The 22001-nt window shown below is 40.2% G+C and overlaps 1 protein-coding gene and 1 pseudogene across 1 annotated transcript; both read left to right on the plus strand.

Annotated features, from left to right (window-relative positions):
- On the plus strand, positions 1-21867 carry Nox1 (NADPH oxidase 1). Its single transcript, XM_020160458.2, has 13 exons — positions 1-362; positions 4074-4169; positions 9509-9619; positions 9859-9943; positions 10252-10403; positions 10513-10694; positions 10783-10915; positions 15140-15232; positions 16200-16435; positions 16636-16798; positions 18779-18925; positions 19206-19330; positions 21036-21867. The coding sequence occupies exons 1-13, from the start codon at positions 318-320 to the stop codon at positions 21160-21162; spliced, it is 1695 nt and encodes a 564-aa protein (XP_020016047.1). The 5' UTR covers positions 1-317; the 3' UTR covers positions 21163-21867.
- LOC109684194 (ER membrane protein complex subunit 8 pseudogene) lies at positions 17053-17691 on the plus strand (annotated as a pseudogene).
- Positions 21868-22001: the final 134 nt, after the last annotated feature.

Raw genomic sequence — 22001 nt, forward strand, 5'->3', positions numbered from 1 at the left:
AAGGAAAGCAGTGCTTTGCAGTTCAGAGAGGCTATTTTTATCCAAGAAAACTGCTATTTCCTGAAGGGGTAAAAACCCCAACAGGGAAAACCCCTATGTTTCTCATGGGTAGGGCTGGTCCACCAAAGCTGATAACATAGTTCCGTCCAGAGAAGGAAGCCAGAATACACTGCAAGCTTTGCGAGTAGGTGTGCATTTTTCCCATCTTAAAGCCTCACAGACTCTGAGCTGCACAGATGCCCCAACCCTGAAGGACTGCTCCAGAAGTGAGACTGCTGAATCTGCCCTGGTCCTGTGGAGGCTCCAAACCCTTGACAATGGGCAGCTGGGTGGTTAACCACTGGTTCTCCGTTTTGTTTCTGGTAAGTGGTGCAATGCTTCTTATTAAGTAGGAATGTTAACTGAGTAAAAGGGCAGCATGTTTGCTAAAATGTGTAAAGTTATTCGAAAGGGAAAGAGTCTATGGCAATTATTTGGATAATCAAAGCCAGTTATCTGTTAGAAAAATCCAGCCGTAGGCCAGATGAAGGAACAAAGACAAATAATTTGAAATTGTTCATATTGTCAAAGCATGAGTACTTGGAATTGAAGTCTGTTTTCATTTTCTGTCTTTTCTTGTCTATCTCACTTCTACTGCCATGGAGCATTGATTTCTATCTATTCTTCCTATACTGCTGCCAACAAGATTTCAAAAATGATTGAATATTTGAAATGGAAGTGATCTTAGGGTTCATCTTTTTTTTTTTCTGGGTCATCTTTTTTTTTAACTCTTTTTTTCTTAGGGATCATCCCGACCTAGCACTGCCCACTAGAAATACACTGTGACTCACTTAAGTACTTTCTAAATTCTCTAATACCTATACTGAAAAAGGTAAAAAAGAAACAGGTGAAAATTTTAACAATATAATTCATTTAACTCAATAATAATAATATTAGCCACTCAGGCTAGGAGCCAGTGGCTAATGCCTGTACTCCTAGCTACTTAGGAGGCTGAGATTAAGAGGATCACTGTTCAAGGCCAGCCTGGGCAAATAATTCACGAGACCCCCCATCCCCAAAATAACCAAAGCAAAATGGACTGGAGGTGTGGCTCAAGGGGTAGGCTGCTTGCTCTGCAAGCATGAAGCCCTGAGTTCAAATCAGTATTGACAATATTAGTGAGATAATTTCTATTCTTTTCTATTCTTAAATTTTTTTTCTAAGTCTTTGAAAACCTCATAGTGTTTTACACTCTTGGCACATCTCAATTAGAAACGGTCACATAAGGGTAGTGGCTACAGCATTTCACAGTGCAGATATAAAATAACTCTGATTTTACAAAGGAAAGTGACCCAGCTATTACACAGTGAGTTGATTGAAAAGCATGACTCGAACACAGCTCCCTATTATTCAGACCAGAACTTCTTTACTATCACACCTAGGCACATCCCTTCCTCCCAACACACACACACACACACACAACACACCCCTCTCCCTACTCTCCTTATTCCATTTCTGAGCCACACCTAGTATTGACGCTCTGTGTCCTTTCCATTTTCCTAAAACTTAGCTCATTTCTCCTTCTGGGGAATCTTTCTTTTTTCTCTTGATTTTCTTTTTTGGTCCCAGAGGACCCCAGGTACTCCAGGGAAAAAGTGTGGAATGACCCTAGAGGGTTGTTTAATTTGCACTTAATGAAAGGCCAACTGCTTCTTTTGTCAGGTTATTCTATGTTACATTTTTAATACCCAACACCCTATATTTAGTTCCTTTTGCACCATAACAGAAAGGGCACATGTTTAGGAGAAGGGGAAGATGGCAAGTACTTTTAATTCTGCTAAATGAGTGTCCTCTATCAAATTGATTTTATCCAGGCTTCAGGTCCCACCTGGGGAGGAAGGTGATGGGTGGCTTGGTGGAGGAATAGGGGATTAGTGAAATACTAGGTTAGCTACAAATATAAGGGTGTTTCCAGCTCTATAATTCACTGCATTTTTTTACCTTTCTCATTTTGTCCCTGGCAGAATTCATCACTCATGATGATGACTCACGTTTAACTGTCTAGCTTTGAATTTCCACCCCTCACCAACCCTGCTGCAGGCTCATGCTCTCTGTGACTCCTATGCGTGATATTTTTTAGATTAAAAAATAAATTACTCAAAAAATTTTACTCTTCCTTCCTCCTTCCTTCTTAAATGACAGCCAAGTGAGAAATGGAATTCCTTATTCTTACACGTCGTAGTACCTCCTCTTTCCCGCGCCTGCGCTGATGGTGAGCTGCCGCAGAGTTCTTTGCTCCTGTGTCCCTCTCCCGTCCTGAAATGTTTCTGCTTCCTCTAAATGAAGCTCTCTCCTCTGCTTCCCAATTTTTTGGCAGTACTGGGGTTTAAACTCAGGGACTTGCACCTGCTAAGCAGGCACTCTACCATGCCCCCAGCTCTTTATTTTTTGAAATTGGATATCGCTTTATGCCCAGGCAGGCAAGGACCGAGGTCCTCTTAATTACGCTTCCTGTGTAGCTGGGATGACAGGCGCCATACCACTGTGCCCAGCATTGGTTGAGATGAAGTCTCGCTAAGTTTTTGTCCAGATCCTCTTGATCTCTACCTCCTGAGTAGCTAGGATTATAGGCATGAGCCCTCGTGCCCAGTTTCCAAATTCTTGAAGCATCTGTGGCTTTCAACTCTCACTTGTCACCGGAGTCAAAGAATGTCTAAGACACTTCTGGAAAAGGATTCTGAGCAACCAAGTCAGGAAGAAACTGATTGGTAGCCTGGTGTGATGATTAGTGCCTGTAGTCCTAGCTACTCCGGAGGCTGAGGTGGAAGAATCTTCTGAGCCCAGGAGTTCAAGACCAGCTTGGGAGAGACCAGCCACAGTGAGACCCCATTGCAACTAAAAATAAAAAAAAAAAGAAGAAATTGATTGGTAAAGCCAGTTTGGTAACGATGTAATTCTGTAGCCAGCTTTCATTAAGCTGTTACTATACACCAAGCATTGTATTAATCACTTTACATATTACTGAGACTTATTTCATACAAGCCTCAGTGTTGCTGTGATTGTTATCTGTAGACACTGCAGGTCCACTGTAATTCAGGTGAAGAAACTGATGTTCAAGGAATTTACATTACGCGCCTAAAATTACAGAGCTAGTAAGTGGTGGCACAAGAATTTGAGCCCAAGGACTATGACTCCAATGTCACACTTGGAATCAGTATATTGTGCTGTGCTCTCCAGCTCTGGGGACTCTGCGTGGGCCATATCCATAGGCTAAAGGCCCTTTTTTTGTGAGCATCTGAGTCAAGGCACACTTAAGAGCTTTGGACAGGCAAATGCAATCTTAACAGCTCGACTGAGTGCAAAACAACAATAGATTAATTTGAAAAAAAAAGACTCACAATCTAAAAACAGGAAAATGTGTGTCATGGTGTAATTAAAGACGCAGGCCCATCTGGGAGTGGTTTAGCTCTTTTTGGATGGGTATTGTTACAGATGCTAAATTTATTCTTTGTTTCTTCAGAAATCCACTTACTCACTTATTGCCATCTTCTAGGTGCAAAAACTTGAAACCTCTAGTCCAGGAATTGGCGAATGTTTCTATAAAAAGCTAGAGAGTGTATGTTTTAGGCTTTCGTAAGCCATATGGCTCAACTCTGCCCTCTTATCATGAAAATAGCCATAAGCAGTGCAGAAATGAGTAGGCACGGCTAAGTTCCAATACTGCTTTATTTATGGTCACTGAAATTTGAATTTCATATAATGTTCATATCACATAATATTCTTTTGATGTCTTCAACCACTTAAAAAATGAGAAAACAAAAAAACTTAAAAACCATTTTGAGTTTGCAGGATGTATAAAATAGTTAATGAGCCAGATTTGCTTATTAGTGCCCTAACGCATGTCTCAAAGTACTGACATATTCTGAAAGCAGGTTAGACACTGGCAGAATTATACTCATTTAAAATGAAAACAAAAAAAGTAATTAAATGAAAACAGATAAACAGAAAATAGTGAAAAATGCCCACGCTATTTCCTACCACTTATCTACTCCTTCCAAAATTCAATTGTATGCCTTATTGTTTTTCCCCTGTAGGCTGCTTGGTTGGGGCTGAATATTTTCCTGTTTGTACAAGCCTTCCTGAACTTTGAGAAGAATGACAAGTACTATTACACGAGACAAATTCTTGGGGTGAGTAATGCAGTTGTGATGTTCAGAATCTCTCTCTTGTTTTTTTATGTGAGATCTTGCTACATATGACACACTGGCCTGGGACTCACCATGTAGCCCAGGCTGACCTTGAACTTGTGATCCTCCTGCCTCAGTTTCTGAAATAGCTGAGATTATGGGTGTGTACCACCATACCTGGCAACTTATTTTTAATCTTAGATTCCTGTCCCTTTGTGAACCCATGCTTTGATTTCTTCTAGGGTTAGGATTACCATACACACACATATATATATATATATATAGATATATATATATATATATAGAGAGAGAGAGAGAGAGAGAGACAGAGAGAGAGAGAGACAAAGAGAGAGAGATTGCTCAGTTAAATTGGAATTTCAGATAAACAATAAATCATTTTTGTAGGTATATTCTAAGTACATATGTAGGTATACAAAAATTTTAATTTTTCTGTGAAGCTCAAATTTAGCTGGACATCCTATATTTTAATTTACTAAATGATAAACTTATCTAGGCCCTATAAGGAAAACGTACAATAAAGAAAATTATTAAGCAGTGGTTTTCCAACTGGTTTTCAGAAACTCAGGTGATCCTTCACAGTGTCAAGAAGATTAACTAGGCAGTTCTAGTTAATCTTCCACCCTCACTTCCACCAGAGCAGCCTTTATCTGTCTTATGGACTTCTGCTTGTGATTTTAAGAAAGTTTGGTAAAAGTAAATAAAGAAAAAAGGAAGAAAGAAAAAGAAATGAATGAAAAAATGCAAAAGTGCAACACAGAAGAAAATGGAAAACCATTGCTGTGAACTAATGTCACCTATGAATCAACAGGGATGCTTAGGGAGATTGGGGGTTGCTGCAGAACTCAAGGTTTGCAGCAAGGTGGGGTCAAGGTCAGGGTAACAGAATGGAGAAGGCTGGGGAAGGGGCAGGTCAAGAACTGAATGGAAGGGAGGGGAGTAAGGCACATGGGTGTGGAGGTGACTAGCAGGAAGCCTGGAGGTGAGGCAGATTATGCCCAGGCTGATGCACCTGGGCCCTACGTTGTTACAAAAACAAATTTGACTACCACCTTTAGTCTACTATGCAGTAAATGAAAGTGATTTGATTAAACTGCTTTCATTTTGACAGTACTTTTTTTCAATAGCTTTCCACAAAGGCCTACTCACTGTATGTATTAAAGACAGCTTGTCCTTAAAAAAAAATCCTTTTCTTCCCATAATCAAAAGGATCCATGTTGAGATCACAATGGATTTGAATGTTCTGTTCATGGCTTATTTTACCCTGCTGTTTTCCATTTTAAATGTTCCCCCTTGATCCCTTTTTAGAAACTAAAACTCCAGGGGAAGTGTTAATTTGTCTTGAAAATAGGTTTTTATTAGAGAATGATGCAAAAAATGTGACTAGTTATTAAGAATTTGATTTCTTCATGACCAAAAAGTCAACAGCAGAACAATGATTCATACTGATATCCTGGAGGATGTTTCAATTTTTAAAGCTCTATTTAAAAATTAATTATAAATGATGCTGCTTTCAATGAGCTCTAGCTACATTGTGTATAAGTAAAATGCAAAAATCCCCCTCCCACTCTACTCCCACAAAATAACCACTATTGGTAGTTTGGTGTGTGTATGAAGAGACATGCTGACGTATACTCACAATGCATCAGACACATGGGTTTTGTTTTTATTTTTGACATAGGTACTACTGTTTATTCACTTTTTTAATTTGTAAAATGTGCTCTTTTGGTATTTAGTTCCATGAGTTTTGGTAAACATGATAGTACAACACATAATTTTTATTATTCAAGCAAAAAGGAGATCATACCATACATACTGGCTGGAAATCACTTCCTACACGTAATGCATCTCAAATAGCTTTCTGTGTGAGCGTGTAAGCTGCTGGTGTGCTCGAGCCAGTTCATACCACCTGGCAATAGCCAGTTGTATGTGTCTCTTCTCAAGTCTGCACCCCGTGGTGTTCACCAACATCAAGTTGATACCTAGAAATCTGCCATAGTGGAGGTAGTTATGTTATCAAATTAGGCAGATCCTAGAAATGGAGAATCGCCCCCTCCCACAAGAAGCTGGTTGTTAAAACATTTATCACCACTATACCACTGCAGATAGAGTTCAGCCTTTGAAGAAAGTAACAGTCCATTGCATTGATGTGCCATGATTGATTTGATTTAATCATTTCATAGGGTATTTCTTTTTCTTCCTTTTTTTTTTTTTTGGTGGTACTGGGGTTTGAACTCAGAGCCTCATTCTTGCTAGGCAGGTACTCTTATCACTTGACTCACACACCTAGCCCTTTTTGCTTTAGGTATTTTTCAGGTAGAATCTCACACTTTTGCCCGGAGTGGGCCTCAGACCGAGATCCTCCTGCCATCAGCTTCCCACATAGCTGGAATTACAGAAGTGAACCAGCACACCAGGCCTATTTGTTGAGATGGTGTCTTGCTAACTTTTTGCATGAGCTGGTCTTGAACCTTGATTCTCCTGATCTCTGCCTCTCAAGTAGCTGTAATTACAGGCATGTCCCACTGCACCTGGTTCATAGGGTATTTCCTAAATTCATGCTTACTTTGGGATAATATAGAGAGCAAATTGATTTACTATGAAGCAGAGCAAGTAAGTGGCAGAGGAAGGCAGTTTAAATCCATAATCAATGGAGTATTAATGACAGCAGCAATTCAATTATAATATTGGTGAGAGTTGATATGGAGAAATGAATATACATTGGGATACTTCAATGTGCTGCAATTGGGAAAAAAAAGTTTCTTTAAAAAGAATTCATCCCATACAGAGAGCTGCCCTGATATGGAGATGTGAAATTATAGTTCTATATTTTCAATTCACTTGCCAATTTTAGCTTTAAGAAACCTCTGTGACTCAAATAAGCAAGCTGTTGGAACCAATGTGGAAATGCAGGATCTCTGAGATGAGCAAGAAAATTTACTCCGAAATGGAATAAGCTGTCTCTACCAGAGACGGTCAGAGTGTGGCTCAGTGTAGGAAGAAAACGTGGGTCGTGATGAATAGCCAGGAATGGAAAACAGTAGGGCAGGTCTTGTTCACTGCGCTGCCTACATTGTGAGCCATTATGGACCCTAGGGAGATCTTGACCTGCCTTATTAAACTGATGTCACATTGTCTTGAGTTTAGGTTGTATGGAAAAGTTGTTTTTGTGTTTTAAGGATTATTAGAGAAAGGCTGAGAAATTAACTCTAACCCCTACTTGTCTTTTTAGCGCGTTTTGACAGGCACACACGTAGGACTGCCTTCAGCTGAAATGCAACAAAAACTGCCTGCTATTGCTACAAGGGGGAAGCTGCGTTTTCTCCCTACGCCGACTGTCTCTGAGTCTGCTTCATGTATTTGGGACTACAGTTGTACAGAGTTGAGAGACTGGGCTTAGCTGGCATTGAGCTGAGCATATTCTGTCTAGTCTGTACCTAGTTGGGCATGTTTCTGAGCTAAAATACTTCTGTTAAGTGCCAACTTCTCACCTTTTCTAGAAGTTTCTACCGCTGGATCAAGTTGGTCTTGGTTTATGCTGTGTGAAATCACGCAAGGAAATCAGCCTGAGACTCCATTCTTAGAAATTCTGCTTCTTCAGCCATGGTGTTATAGTTCAGTGGTAAAGTGCTGGCTTAGCAGATTCAAGGCCCTGACACCAAAAAAAAGAAAAGTTTTCCCCTCTAAAATCTCTACCTATGTTTAAGAATTTTGCTCCAAGGAGTTTACTATTCTTGCCTAAGCTTTATTTAATTTTTAAAGGTATCTTCAATATAAGTTTTTAAATTTTGTTTTTATTTATTATACAACTATTATATTCTTATAATTCCAACGTTAGAGAATACAGAAAATAGTCACCATCTATAATTGTACCATTAAATATGAGCTTTATTTAAAATGCATATAAAAGTATTTATGGGGCTGGAGATGTGGCTCAAGTGGTAGAGCGCCTGCTTTACAAGTGCCTGCTTTGCAAGCATGAATCCTTGGTTCAAACTCCATTCCCACCCCCAAAAAAGTATTTATCATCCTGAAGACTTTTATGAAGGGCAAATAATAGATCATAATTAAGTGTATTAAACAAAAACACTAGTTGCAAAATACTACACTGGAGTGAGATTTTTCTTGCTCCTAGTTATTACTGAACCTAACTGGGCCTAACTGGGCAGCGACAGGAGATTCAGAAACAACACAGGATAGACAGACAGACAGAAAGTAGGGTCAAGTGTGCTGGGCACTCATAGCAGCCTCATTGCTTTTTTATCTCTATTATTTTCTTCATTTACTTTGCTTCTTTTCTCTATTCTTTAAGGCCTTACTCCTTTACAATTCTTTAAAACCTTGTTTCTAAAGTCTTCTTTAAAGCCTCTTTCCTTAGACTCGCTCTGTCCCATGTTTTCTCTTAGCTGTTCTTTAGCAAAAACTCCCTTTGCCCCCAGACTTGCACTGTCCCATGTTCTCTTTAGCTTTCTTAAGGCCTCGGCCCTCAGACTTGCTGGTAATTCCCCTTTAGTAATTCTCCTTCAGCAATTCTTTTCCCTTCAGCAATTATTTTCCCTTCAGCAATCATCCCTTCAGCAATTTCCTTTCAGCTATTCATTTTCCCACTTCAGCAATCTCCCTCCAGCAACCCTCCCTTTCAAAAGCCTCCCACATCCAAAAAGCCAGAAGCCCAAAAGCCCAAAAGCCAAAAGCAAGAGCTTTGCGTCTTCCTTCAGCAAGTCTTTTATACCAGGTGGTAAACGGAGGTGCAGCAACAGCTCTCAGGGAGGGGCGTGACATTGTAACAGTAGGAACCTGCATTCCTGCTTCTCTGATTGTAAACAACTTAGGAAAAGCAGCTGTTTTGCATTTTCCTCTTCTGTGGCTGGGGCTGTGCCAATCTCAGCCTGCAGAAACATTTTAGGAAAACCAGCTGCTCTGTATCTTATTCTTGCCTTATTCTGTGGCCAGGGCTCTGCCAAACTCAGCTTACAGAACATTGAGTACAGCTGTGCTTATGTCCAGTTCTCAGAGGCTTTTCATAATCCGCTCCCCACACTACAGACTAATGTGGAATCATTAAATTCTGTTCTCCCCCATATTGATAAGTATATAGTCACACATTTCCAAACCATGAGAAATTCATGAGAATTTCTGTTCAGTGCATTTTCTGTCTTTTGCAGAGAGACTGGACTAGTTATGCTAGTTACTGAGAGTTACTGAAGAGACAGGAAGTTGTATCTCTGTCCATTTGCAGGTCTTAGACAAAGGGACGAGGCCAGTACTTACCTGCTAGATACAGAGATAAAGCCATCATCTGTCTCTTCTCTCCTCTGCTCTAGACGGCATTGGCTGTGGCCCGAGCCTCTGCTCGCTGCTTGAATTTTAACAGCATGGTGATCCTGATTCCTGTGTGTCGCAATCTGCTGTCCTTCCTGAGGGGCTCCTGCTCAGTAAGTCCCAGCTGTTCTTAGGTCAACTTTCACATTAAAGATAGACTGTGAACTCCTCAGTAGGACAGCCCGACACCAAGTCCCTAGGAATGGAAGCCAGGGGTCTCCTTTGGTGACTAAGGGACTGGATAAAGATGGGTATATATTGGCATGTTATGCCCAAGTCATGTTATTTGTGGGTCAGTGAATTTCATAAGGCTGGATGGTGACACCTCTCCACAATCATTCTGCATTTGTAGTTCTGCAGCCGTACACTGAGAAAGCCATTGGATCACAACCTCACCTTCCATAAGCTGGTGGCATATATGATCTGTGCACTAACAGGTAACTCAGGCAAACCATGAAACTGTGGACTCCAGGGCATTTGGAATCTAGTTTCATTTACCCATGCATATAAACATTCAAAACTATTTATTTATAGCCTGGAAGTATTTGTCAGGCACTGTTAAGACCTATATTTCATGGAGCTTTCATTGTATTCCTTTGGGAACTGAGCGGATATAAAAAGATTGTGGACCTCTCTGTATTGTTGACCACTGCCTGTTGACTCAGCATTCTGCTATGCACTATTCTAATGGGTCATGTCTGCCATGTTTTTGAGACATCTGTTTGCTTTATGTCTTTCCATTTAGCTATTCATGTCATTGCACACCTGTTTAACTTTGAAAACTACAGTAGAAGCCAACAGGCCCCTGCTGGATCTCTTGCCTCCGCTCTCTCCAGCCTATCTCATCATGAGAAAGAAGGGGGTTCTTGGCTAAATCCCATACAATCCCCAGACATGGTGAGTTGATTCAATGGCAAAGCATCTAGGAGCTCTTCTTGAGCAGAAAGGTCGTGGTAGATATGACCTTGGTAGACATTGTGTCAGGCTGACATTTCTTCTTTCACAGACAGTGATGTATGTAACATTCACGACCATTGCTGGTCTCACTGGAGTGATCATCACATTAGCCTTGATTCTCATAGTAACTTCAGCTACAGAGTTTATCCGGAGGAATTATTTTGAGGTCTTCTGGTATACACACCACCTCTTTTTCGTCTATATCCTCTGCTTAGTGCTTCATGGCATTGGGTAAGATCTTCAGGCCCTTGTTCTCATGTCCCACCCCCCAACCTTGCATAATTCATCATCTCAAACTGTCTTTCTTTGTGTGTTTCAGGGGAATTGTCCGGGGTCAAACAGAGAAGAGCATGCATGAGAGTCATCCCCAGAAGTGTGCAGAGTCTTTTCAGAAGTGGGATAACAATGATTCTGGCTGCAGGCGTCCTCAATTTGAGGGGAACCCTGCTGAGGTAAGAATGCTATAGAAAAAGACAGGTGCTTGTTACAGTTATCCCAAAGCTCAGCTGTGAAATCCCAGAGAAATTTTCACAGGGGAAAAGAGCATTCTTGAAGTGGGCTTTCTTTGGTGTTATAACATGTTTCTTTGGAAATTAATGTTAGTGCATGGTTAAGAACCTGAGTTCTAGTCAGGTGTGGTGGTTCATGCCTGTAATCTCAGAACTCATGAGGCTGGGGCAGGAGAGTCATGAGTTCGAGGCTAACCTGGGCTACATGGCAAGACCTTGTTGAAAGAAGGAGGAAGGAAGGAGGGGAGGCAGGGAGGGAGAGGAAGGAATGAAGGAAGAAAGAGAGGGAGAGATAAAGGGAGAGAGGGAGGGAAGGGAAAGAAGGAGAAAAGGAAAAGGAAAGAAACAGTTCTAGAGGACTCAAGGTGTGCCAGGGTAATTATCATGTACGGTTTATCTTTGCTTGCTCATAAAATAGGTTATATTGAGGAATAAAAGGAAGGGGAAGGTTGACTTTTCAGGTGACTCAAAGTACTATGAGAGTGATTAAAGTCTATATTATATGCAAGGTTATGAGTAACAGTTTAGCTTTCATCTACAAAGAAAAAATTATTTAAAGCAAAATGTTCCCTGAAGTTGGCATTTCAATTCAGTGGGGAAAATTCACGTTGATATTTTTTAGGACAATAAGATAATTATCTAGAAAAAAAGTTGTATCATCATTCTATACTTTATATTAAAATATGGATGAAGGATGCATACAGCAAAGATTTAAGTCTAAAAAAAGGTAAAGGGGGTGAATCTGATCAAAGTACATTATATTCATGTATGAAAATATCTTAATTAAACTCATTATTTTGTATAACTAACACATATTAATTAAAAAATAAATGGGAAAATCATAAAACCATCCTAAGACCATGTGGTAATTTTGTTCTAATACTGGAATAGGGGAAAGATATTTCTAAATAAGATAAGCAACCTTGAAGCCAAAAAGAAAGGATAATACTTTTGCATGGCAAAAACCAGAAATTAAAGCAGATGACAAATGATTAAGTAGAAAAAATATTTATAGCTCACAGACCATGGACTAATTTCCTAATACACAAATTATAGCGATCAATAAGACAAAGCCTAACAGTCTGATATAAAGAAGGTAGGAGATATGAACACAATAATCACAGGAATAGAGATCTTAAATATATGAAATTATAATTATTGTTATTCATAATATTAGAAGACTTGCAAAATAAAACTGCAAGAAATACTTATCCTAGGTACTCAGGAGGCAGAGATCGGGAGAATCATGGTCCAGTCTTGCCTGGGCATAATCATGAGATGCTGTTCTAAAAATAACTAAAGCAAAGGCTGGGGGCATGGCTCAAGTGGTAGAAGACCTGTCTAGCAAGCACAAGGCCCTGAGTTCAATTCCCAGCACCAAAGAAAAGAAAGGAAGAAAGAAGGAAAGAAGGAAGTGAAGAAAGGAAGGAAGGAAGGAAGAAAAGAGAGAGAGAAAGAAAAAAAAAGAAAGAGAAAAAAAGAAAAGAAAAAAGGGCTGAGGGTATAGCTCAAGCGGTAGAGCTTCTGCCTAACAAGCACTAGGCCCTGAGTCCAAACTCCAATACCACCACCAAACAAACAAACAACACGCCCCCAAAACCTAACAGATTTGTAAAGATCAAAAAGCTTGCTAACAGCTGGAGGAGGTGTGGCACAAGAGATAAAGTGCTTCCCTAGCAAGCATAAGACCCCGAGTTTAAACCCCAGTATGTCCAAAAAAAAAAAAAGAAAAGCTTGCTAACATACTACACTGGTAAGATTGTTGGAAAATACTCTTAGGCATTGCTGGTGAGAACATAAACCTTTACAACTGCTTATCGAGAGTGATTTGGCAGTATCCACCAAATTTTAAATTTTACTTGTATATATGTTTAACTACATGTATTAGGTTGTTCATTGCATCATTACTTGACAGAACAAAATATTGGAAACAAGTGTCCAGCAATAGGGGACTTGTTAAATTATAGGACATAATTCACACAATGGAATACTCAACGGCCAATAAAAAGAAAGAGGCAACTCTATAGGAACCAATAGGAACTAGTTTCCAAGATGCTATATAAAAGGGCAGGGTAGTATGTATGGTCTGTTATCACTTGCGTGAAAAAGATCACTTAAGTGTATATTTTCCAGGAAGATTCACAAAATACGAACATGATTCTTGGAGCTGAGGCACAGAAGGGAGATTTTTTTTTTTGGTATTGGGGTTTGAACTCAAGGCCTACACCTTGAGCCACTCCACCAGCCCTTTTTTTTTGTGATGGTTTGCTAGGGTCTTGCAAACTATTTGCCTGGACTGGCTTCAAACCATGATCCTCCTGATCTCTGCCTCCTGAGTAGCTAGGATTATAGGTGTGAGCCACCAATGCCTGGCCAGAAGGGAGATTTATTTTTCACTGTACAGTTTTTTGTACTTGGGAATTTTATAGTGCATAATTCATATGTCACTAACAATGGGCATATTTTTGAGAAATGCATCATTAGAGGATTTTACCATTGTGCAAACATCACAGAGTATAATTTCACAAAATAGGATGGCTAGGACATCACCGATATATTCTTTTGCAGAGGTTGAACTTGGGGCCTAGTGCTTGCTAGGCAGGCACTCTACCACTTGAGCTATACCCCAATCCTTTTTTACTTTAGTTATTTTTCATGTAGGGTGTTAGCTTGTTTCCTGGGACTGGCCTCAGACCATGTTCCTCCTACCTATGCTTTCCCACCTAGCTGTGTCTACAGGCATGTACACTGCACTGGGCTTAAACCGTGATCCTCTTGATCTGTCTCCTGAGTAGTTGGGATCAAGATGTGTGCCATCATGTCCAGCCACTAGGTGATATTTTTTTATGGGACCATTGTCCTACATGTGGTTATTGTTGACCGGAAAACACTGTTATGCAGTGCATGACTATATGTGTATTACCCGTTTAAAAAGTAATTTGCAGTTCAGTGGTAGAGTGAGTGCTTAGCATGTGAAAGGACCTGGGTTCAATGCCCACCACCAAAAATGGTAAGTTTTGATATTACCTTTTGAAATTGCCTGACATATGTTAATAACATATTTCATCTCTAAAGCCAGTGGAAGTTGTGAGATTATAATCAGAGACCTTCTGTACTATCTGATTAGTAGGAAAAAAAGGACTTAAAGATAGGGACATATCTAAGCTTATTAGCTAAGTGTTTGTCTAGCATGCACAAGACCCTGGTTCAATTCCCAGTACTCCCTTCAAAAGAAAAGACTAAAATGTATTTTATTTTATTGTTTTGTGATTCTGGGTATCAAACCCAGGCTTTGTGCAAATACTCTACCATTGAGCCACATCCCCAATTGTTATTTTGAATATTTCTGAGGCCATTATTTTCCACATTGTTATTACCCACTTCCTAAGTATATTTTTCAAGTATTCTGAATCTACCTGGGGACTTTTTCCAAATAAGAAATAGCATCAAATGGTATAATACCCACTCTCAGTTACACTATTTCCATCTCTGCTCCTTCCTGCCTTCTCAGACATATCCAAAGAACTTATTTGCCTGCAGTAGCATAAAAAACCTCATTCCACATATTCCAGTGTGTCACACTTGAGCAATTATGCAAGAAAGGACATTACTTAGAATTGCTAGGAAATATATTTTAGTAGCTCTTGTGCATATAGAAGCAACTTGCTGCCTTGAGAAGATCCCAGGGATAGAAAGTTTTCTTTAAAATGTAGACAAGTTAAAAATGTATTAGTAAATGCTAATTTAGAAATGGGATGATGGACGAGTATCAAGTTTTATATATTGTTACCAATAGCATCAGTCATGTACTTTTCCTTTTTTTGTTAGTTTTGTTTTTGATCATCTGCTTTTATTTCACATTTACTTTCTCTATTTGTTTTTTGGAGTGGACAAATTGTCCTTAAATTTTAAAAATTAAACTTTATATATACTTTAAGAATATACATATATATTGCCATGTACTTTTTTTCTGTCTTTTTTATTCCTGGCCATGTAAATTTTCAGGGAATGGTCTCTTTTATAAGATTTGTGGAAATCAGTAGCTTGATAATGATGTGCATCAGAGAATGTGATAAATATTTATTGAATGAAGAAATGAACTGCTGTACAAGTAAGTCCTGAATGACAGATTAACAGTGAGCCTCATTCTTTACTCTGTCTTTGCAGTCTTGGAAGTGGATCCTTGCACCCTTCATTCTATATATCTTTGAAAGAATCCTTCGGTTTTGTCGCTCCCAGCAGAAGGTTGTGATTACCAAGGTAAAGAAATGTCCACTTTCCTCTTGCTGTGATAAGAATTATGGTCTACCTGAGTATAGAACTAAATTGGCATAATGTCACCCCAAAGGGAATAAAAAGAAACTTAGTGGTGGGCATCATACCTCAGTTTTTCCAGTGCTGGACAGAACTGTGAGAAAGAAGGGTTTGGCAGAAACCACCAGGATGGGTTTATATTGAAGGATGCAGAAGGTTACCCGAGTCAGATCTAGCTCAAAGATATGTTTTGTTTTGCTTACACAATGTTTGTTTAAAAAGTTGAACTGGGGCTTGGGGATATAACTCAGTGGTACAGTGCTTACCTAGTACATGCAAGACCCTTGGATTGTTTCCCTGCACTGCAAAACAATAACAACAACAAAAAACAAACTGGAAAAAACCCCCAAACAACATAGAACTGGCTGCCAGTATTTTAAAATCTGGATGGAAGCTTTCACATAAAATAAGCGCATTTCTTTCTGGGCATGGTGGTACGTGCCTGTAGTCCCAGTCACCTGGGAGGCAGAAGTAGGAGGACTGTGGTCTGAGGCTAGCAGAAGCAAAGTTAGCTCAAGATCCTATCTGAAAAGTAACCAAAAAGAAGAAGAACTGGGGCATGGTTCAAGTGGTAGAGCTCTTGAGGCTCTGAGTCCAATCCTTGACACTGCCCCCCACTCAAAAAAAGGCATTTTTTTGCTTCTCTTGAAAAATCAGAAAACCTGTTAACACTGAATCTCAGTTCTACATTATAGTCATTGGAGCTAAGCAGCTACTGCCCCCTTTAGAAAGGACTTGTCCTCACAGTTTACCACTGTTACCAGCCCTCTAGCTTTACTCTTTTTATTATTTTTTAAATTATTGTTGTGCTGGGGGTACACTGTGACATTTACAAAAGTTCTTACAATATAACAAATATATCATAGTTGACTTACTCTTTATTTTTAATGCCTCATGTGTGCTTCATTCACAGGTTGTCAAGCACCCATCCAAAGTTTTGGAACTGCAGCTGAACAAGCATGGCTTTAGTATGGAAGTGGGACAGTACATCTTTGTTAATTGTCCCTCAATCTCTCTTTTGGAGTGGCATCCCTTTACTCTGACTTCTGCTCCAGAGGAAGATTTCTTTTCCATTCATGTCCGAGTAGCAGGGGACTGGACAGAAAATCTCATAAAGGTCTTTGAACAACAACATTCACCAATGCCCAGGTAGAGATTCAGATCATGAAGCAGATTAACAGAAAAGAGAGAACAGTTTCTTTTTGAAGCTCATGTCTGTTAGATAGAATCTTCTGATTAAAATAAGCAGGCAGAGGTCAGCTGAGGGAACAGCTCTGTTTCTGGGAGGATGGTTGAGGTTGAGGTTGAGAAGAGACTTCACTTGTCCATTATCTTCTGTCTTATGTTAGGATAAAGGTGGATGGACCCTTTGGCACAGTCAGTGAGGATGTTTTCCAGTATGAAGTGGCTGTGCTTATTGGAGCAGGAATTGGGGTCACACCCTTTGCTTCCATCTTGAAATCCATTTGGTACAAATTCCAGCGTGAAGACCACAACCTCAAAACACAAAAGGTACACTTCTGCTATCAGTTTTCATCTGGCCTGGGCCTAGATGGGCTAGTGCCTCCACAGGGAGTAAACTCTCTTTGGGGTTATAAGACTTACTGATTGGCACAATGGGTGACTGAGAAGTGCAAGCTGAGTCCTACAGTGGCTTCTGAGGGGCATAAGCCAGCCAGCCTGTAGGGCCACCAACCCAGGGCCACACCAGATGTCACCACTCACCACACAGCCACCAAGACCTGCGGGGCCAGCCCAAGCTCAGCATGCCTGGGATTCTGAAACTGACCACCAGGCCGACTACAAGATGCTGCTGCACAGCACCAGGTACCCATACTGAGCTGTGAATGGGCTGCTGGTAGTTGAGAAACAAACTGCACAAGGAACACCTGCCTTTGGGTGGCCCAGGTGCTCCCCAAACCCTCCTCTAGGACCGTATCCCTCTCTTCTGCCTCATGCTTGCCAGGAAGCCCATGCTGGAGGTGGCCTTCACCTTGATTGGTTAATAGTGCAAAGATATTAGGTATATTATTGCTGATTATTATCAAGTTAATGAATGAGGAAAGGATGCCCGTCCAAACCAGGTCACAGGAAAGGTGGCTTGCAGAATAGCCGAGGGCTTCAGTGACACTGTGCTCATCATGATAGACAACACCAAGTTTGCAATGGACTGAATAGAACCCTAGGAGAATAGGTGGCAGTGCAGAGACCCACACCATGTCTACTGAAGACTATCTGCAAGCTCAGAGGTTCTCAGCCCCACTACCAAACTATGGTCCTTCCATAATTACCTGGATAACATTTGGAATGACTGGATGAATCCAGAGATCAATAAATCAGTTTTGCACCTGTCTAAGATTAAGGATCATAGTGACTGCTCTGGGCATTTACATTACACTGAATAAGGAAACCTATTTTTTGGCGGGGGGTGGTGCAAGGCTTTGCACTTGCTAGGCAGGCACTCTACCACCTGAGCCACACCTCTAGCCTTTTGTTTCAGATATTTTTCCATGAGGGCTCAGGATTATGCCTGGCAGGCTTGGGTCACAATCCTTCTATTTATGCTTCCCACTCAGCTGGGATGCAGGCACACCGTCGTGCCCAGCTTTTATTGATTGAGATAGGGTCTTGTGAACTTTTTTGCCAGGGCTGGCTTGGAAGTGAGATTCTTCTGAGTAGCTAGATTTCCAGGCATCAGCCACTGCACCTGGCAAAAACCTATTTTAAAATGTAAACAGAAAGTTGGGCACCGGTGGCTCACACTTGTAATCCTAGCTACTCAGGAGGCAGAGATCAAGAGGATTGTGGTTCAAAGCCAGCCCCAGGCAAATAATTCATGAGACTCTATCTTGAAAAATTGCATCACTTACCCAAAAAAAGAGCTGGCAGAGTGGCTCAGGTGGTAAGAATGCCTGCCTAGCAAGCATGAGGCCCTGAGTTCAAACTCCAGTGCCACCAAAAAAAATGTAAACAGAATGTTATATGTAGCTTGGTTGGAAGCTGAAGTGGTATGTGGCTTGAAAGAGGTGGAGCCAATGCAGAGACTGTAAAAGAGATACAGACTGCCCAGTCCCTGTGGGTTTTCTCTCATTCACATGTGGCTCTAATCTTCCAATCAAAGCTATTTCTGCTTGCCAAAGATTTTCCTAATCTTTTAGAGAATACTTTTTCAGGCCTATGAATTTTTTAACTCCAAATCTTCTACTAAAAAAAGAAGAGTGAGTGATTGCTTCTCTTTGCTACGGCATCTGCTTCTACTCATTCACCATAAGAGCAGGGTCTTCTTTTCAACATGTACTTTAAAATCATTCTGAAACAAAGATGACCTTGAAGTATTCTTTCCATAAGGAAAATTGTCAGAACTCTTGACATTCACGTAGCCTAAAGTCTTCCATTCTGTGAACATGATTTGTCGGGTCTCTTAGACTTGATCAACACCATCACCGAGTCTACATTGTAAAGGGCACTTGTGGTCTCTTTTGCTGATTCCAGATCTATTTCTACTGGATCTGCAGGGAGACGGGCGCCTTTGCCTGGTTCAATGACCTATTGGCTTCCCTGGAACAAGAGATGGAGGAATTAGGCAAAGTGGGTTTCTTAAACTACCGTCTCTTCCTCACTGGATGGGATAACAACATTGTGAGTTCAAACAAAACACTAATTCCCATATTAAATGCAAAGGACTGTCAGACAAAAGATAATGCATGCTGACTGGAAATACTTCTTATGATTTCCTACCTGCCTTCAACCTCATGCCCAAGTTTTTTTTTTTTTTTTTCATTTTTCTTTTATTATTCATATGTGCATACAAGGCTTGGTTCATTTCTCCCCCCTGCCCCCTCATGCCCAAGTTTGAAGTAGCTGAAGAGGCCAGCTATCTGGACCTGCTTTTTCTAACTTCATATTTCTCTGACTTCAGGCTGGTCATGCAGCATTAAATTTTGACAAGGCCACTGACATCCTGACAGGTCTGAAACAGAAAACCTTCTTTGGGAGACCAATGTGGGACAATGAGTTTTCTACAATAGCTACTGCCCACCCCAAGTAAGTATATTCTTCTCTAGTTAGTTGAGTTTGCAGAGTTAGAGTTCAGGGAAGGCATTACAGTATGCTGAACACACTTGGAAAAAGATCTTTGGAGCAGAAACTATTTGCAATGTCCTTACATTCTTGTTTAAAACTGAGGAAATTTCATAATAAGGGTTATGATCTTGTAATTGATGAGAAGATGTTAGCTGCCTGCCCCTGTAAACTTCCATTCAAATAGTGAGGTGAAGAGACACTACCAAACAAAACAAAGAACTGGATCAATTCAAATGCATTGGAGGGGGGTGTTTCAGTGGCTTTACATAAAGTAACAAGGGCTTGGGGTGTACCATCCAGTTTGTTGACCAACTGAGCTCAGTCTTTCTGGAGGATTCCGAGAGATGTTAGAACATATAGAAAAACCAGGTGCTATGAAGCTAGCCATTCCAATGGGAAGGAATAAAGCCAATCAAGGTAAACTCCCTGAACATGTTGGTAGATGAAAATCAATTCAGTTTCACAAACACTACTGGTTACCTTCTGTAAGCTCAGCACTCAATTTGTAGAAGCTTTGGAGGGTGAAAGAGAAATAGGATATGGTTCTTGCCCTCAAGGAGCACACAATTGAATAAGAGATGCATATAATCATTCAAAGTAGAATGACACACTTCATGGCACCTGAGGGAGGAGTCTAAGGACACAGGAGTGATCTTTTTATCATGTAGACAGTGGTGAGTGCACATACTGACTCAGATTCTACACCATCCTGTTTCCTAATGCTAGTTTTGACACTTTTCAATTCTGGGACCCACAGCTAGAAAACCTTCAGATTTCTGATCCGTAAAATGGGGGTTACATTAGTAAATGCCTGTTCTACTCACTTGCAGGATTATTGTGAAGGCTGAGTGAGACAATATATGAAAAATGCTATTTAAATTGTAAAGCAGCATATAAGCAGAAGAAATTATGCTGACCATATTGTTTGAATTGAACATAGTTGAAGCTGAGAGAGAGAGAGGAGTTTGGTGGTCATAGTAAAAAGCATTAACTGTACATTTCAAAAGGGTCAGTCTTACAGTATGTGAATTACACCATAATTAGATTCAAAAAGAGAGGGAAGGTGGGAGAGGGGGGAAATCCAGAGTATAAGAAAAGTTAGCTTTGGCAGGAACATCATCACCTCTTCACTATGGGAAATTCTGAGGTGGGGGATAAATCCAGAGGATGACTATAATGGTAGCTAACATATGCACTTGCTGTGTGCCAGGCACTTTTCTAATTGTCTTGATTTCATTTAATTTTCAAAACAACCCTGTGAGGTAGATGCTATTTTCATCTCCATCTTATGAAAGTGAAAGCTCTAACAGAGAAATTAGGAAACTTGCATAAAGTCATGCAAGTGGGATGTCAGAGTTGGTTTGAACCAACTGGCTCCAGAGCCCAATACTTAACCACTGTATATTGTATTACATTTCTTTTTTCTGTGCTCTCAAAAAAATGGGTAAGGATGAGTGCTGAAAACAATAAAGGCTGAGAGGATATTTAGCATTTGCAAACAGAAAAGGTTAAAAAAAAGCTACCATGAAGAACACAGGAGTCAATAACTGAATTATTGTTAAATGTGTTGGGAGTAGCAGAGGCCTAGCAGAGACAGTTTTTCCCCATTTTCACTAACATTGGCAGTCTTTGCTGCATTGAGGCCTATATTGTTCTATTCCTACAGGTCTGTGGTGGGGGTTTTCTTATGTGGTCCTCGGACTTTGGCAAAAAGCCTGCGTAAATGCTGTCACCGATACTCCAGTCTGGATCCTAGGAAAGTTCAATTTTACTTCAACAAAGAAAATTTCTGAATTACAGAAATAAGCACAGTTGGCATTTTGTCTCTCCTTTGTATCTTCAACAACTTACTTGGTCTGCCAGGTTTGGGCAGCCACTTTAGGATAACATTGTGCCTCTCAAGCCTTGACTCCCTGAATTTTTTTTCCACTGCATTCAACTTCATTGTATACTTGAGCTTCAACCTAAGAACTTCAGAAGTTAAAACTGCAAAGCCCGTGGATCCTTTTTTGGGAAAACAATTGCAAGTCCTTCTGGAAAGTCATGACTGCTGGGCTGGAGGCATGGCCCAAGTGGTAGAGCACTTGCCCTAGTGTGAGGCCCTGAGTTCAAATCCCAGTACTGCCAAAAAGAAGAAAACGACATCTAGAAAGCCATGACTGCAGTAGAGCTTGATAGCAGAACTTTGATGGCTGACACACAATTTAACCTCAGGTGACTGACTATTCATTGCAAGTATTACCATTTCCTGGACTTTGGTTCATAATCTTCCCGCCCTCGTGCCTTCACAGAAGATTTGTAAGTAGAGTAACTTTGAAAATAAATTTATTGAATCAATGACAAATAATAAACAATGAACATAAGATTACCAAGAACCCCATCCCCATATAACACCAACTAGGCACATTCTGGTTAAACATGATCTTATCCAGTGTGAACATCAACTTATGCTTTACTTATTTTTGCTTGTTAAAAATGAAGGATTTTCTTTTTTCTCCTTTTGTTACTTTTTTGGGCTATTTGAGAAGGGAAACCTTAAAAAGCATACTAATTTTAATTATAATTGAAAAGTTAGCTTATTATCATCTTGTATTGTTCTGTTGGAAATTGGGAAAGTTTGATTCCCATCATG

The sequence above is a fragment of the Castor canadensis genome, chromosome X, assembly GCF_047511655.1.
Source record: "Castor canadensis chromosome X, mCasCan1.hap1v2, whole genome shotgun sequence".
NCBI classification, from domain to species: Eukaryota; Metazoa; Chordata; class Mammalia; order Rodentia; family Castoridae; genus Castor; species Castor canadensis.

Coding starts and splice junctions, on each gene's coding strand:
- Nox1 (XM_020160458.2), top strand. CDS start 318: ATGGGCAGCTGGGTGGTTAACCACTGGTTCTCCGTTTTGTTTCTG. Junction 9,944..10,251: donor TATGATCTGTGCACTAACAG/GTAACTCAGGCA, acceptor CTTTCCATTTAG/CTATTCATGTCATTGCACAC. Junction 19,331..21,035: donor ATAGCTACTGCCCACCCCAA/GTAAGTATATTC, acceptor CTATTCCTACAG/GTCTGTGGTGGGGGTTTTCT.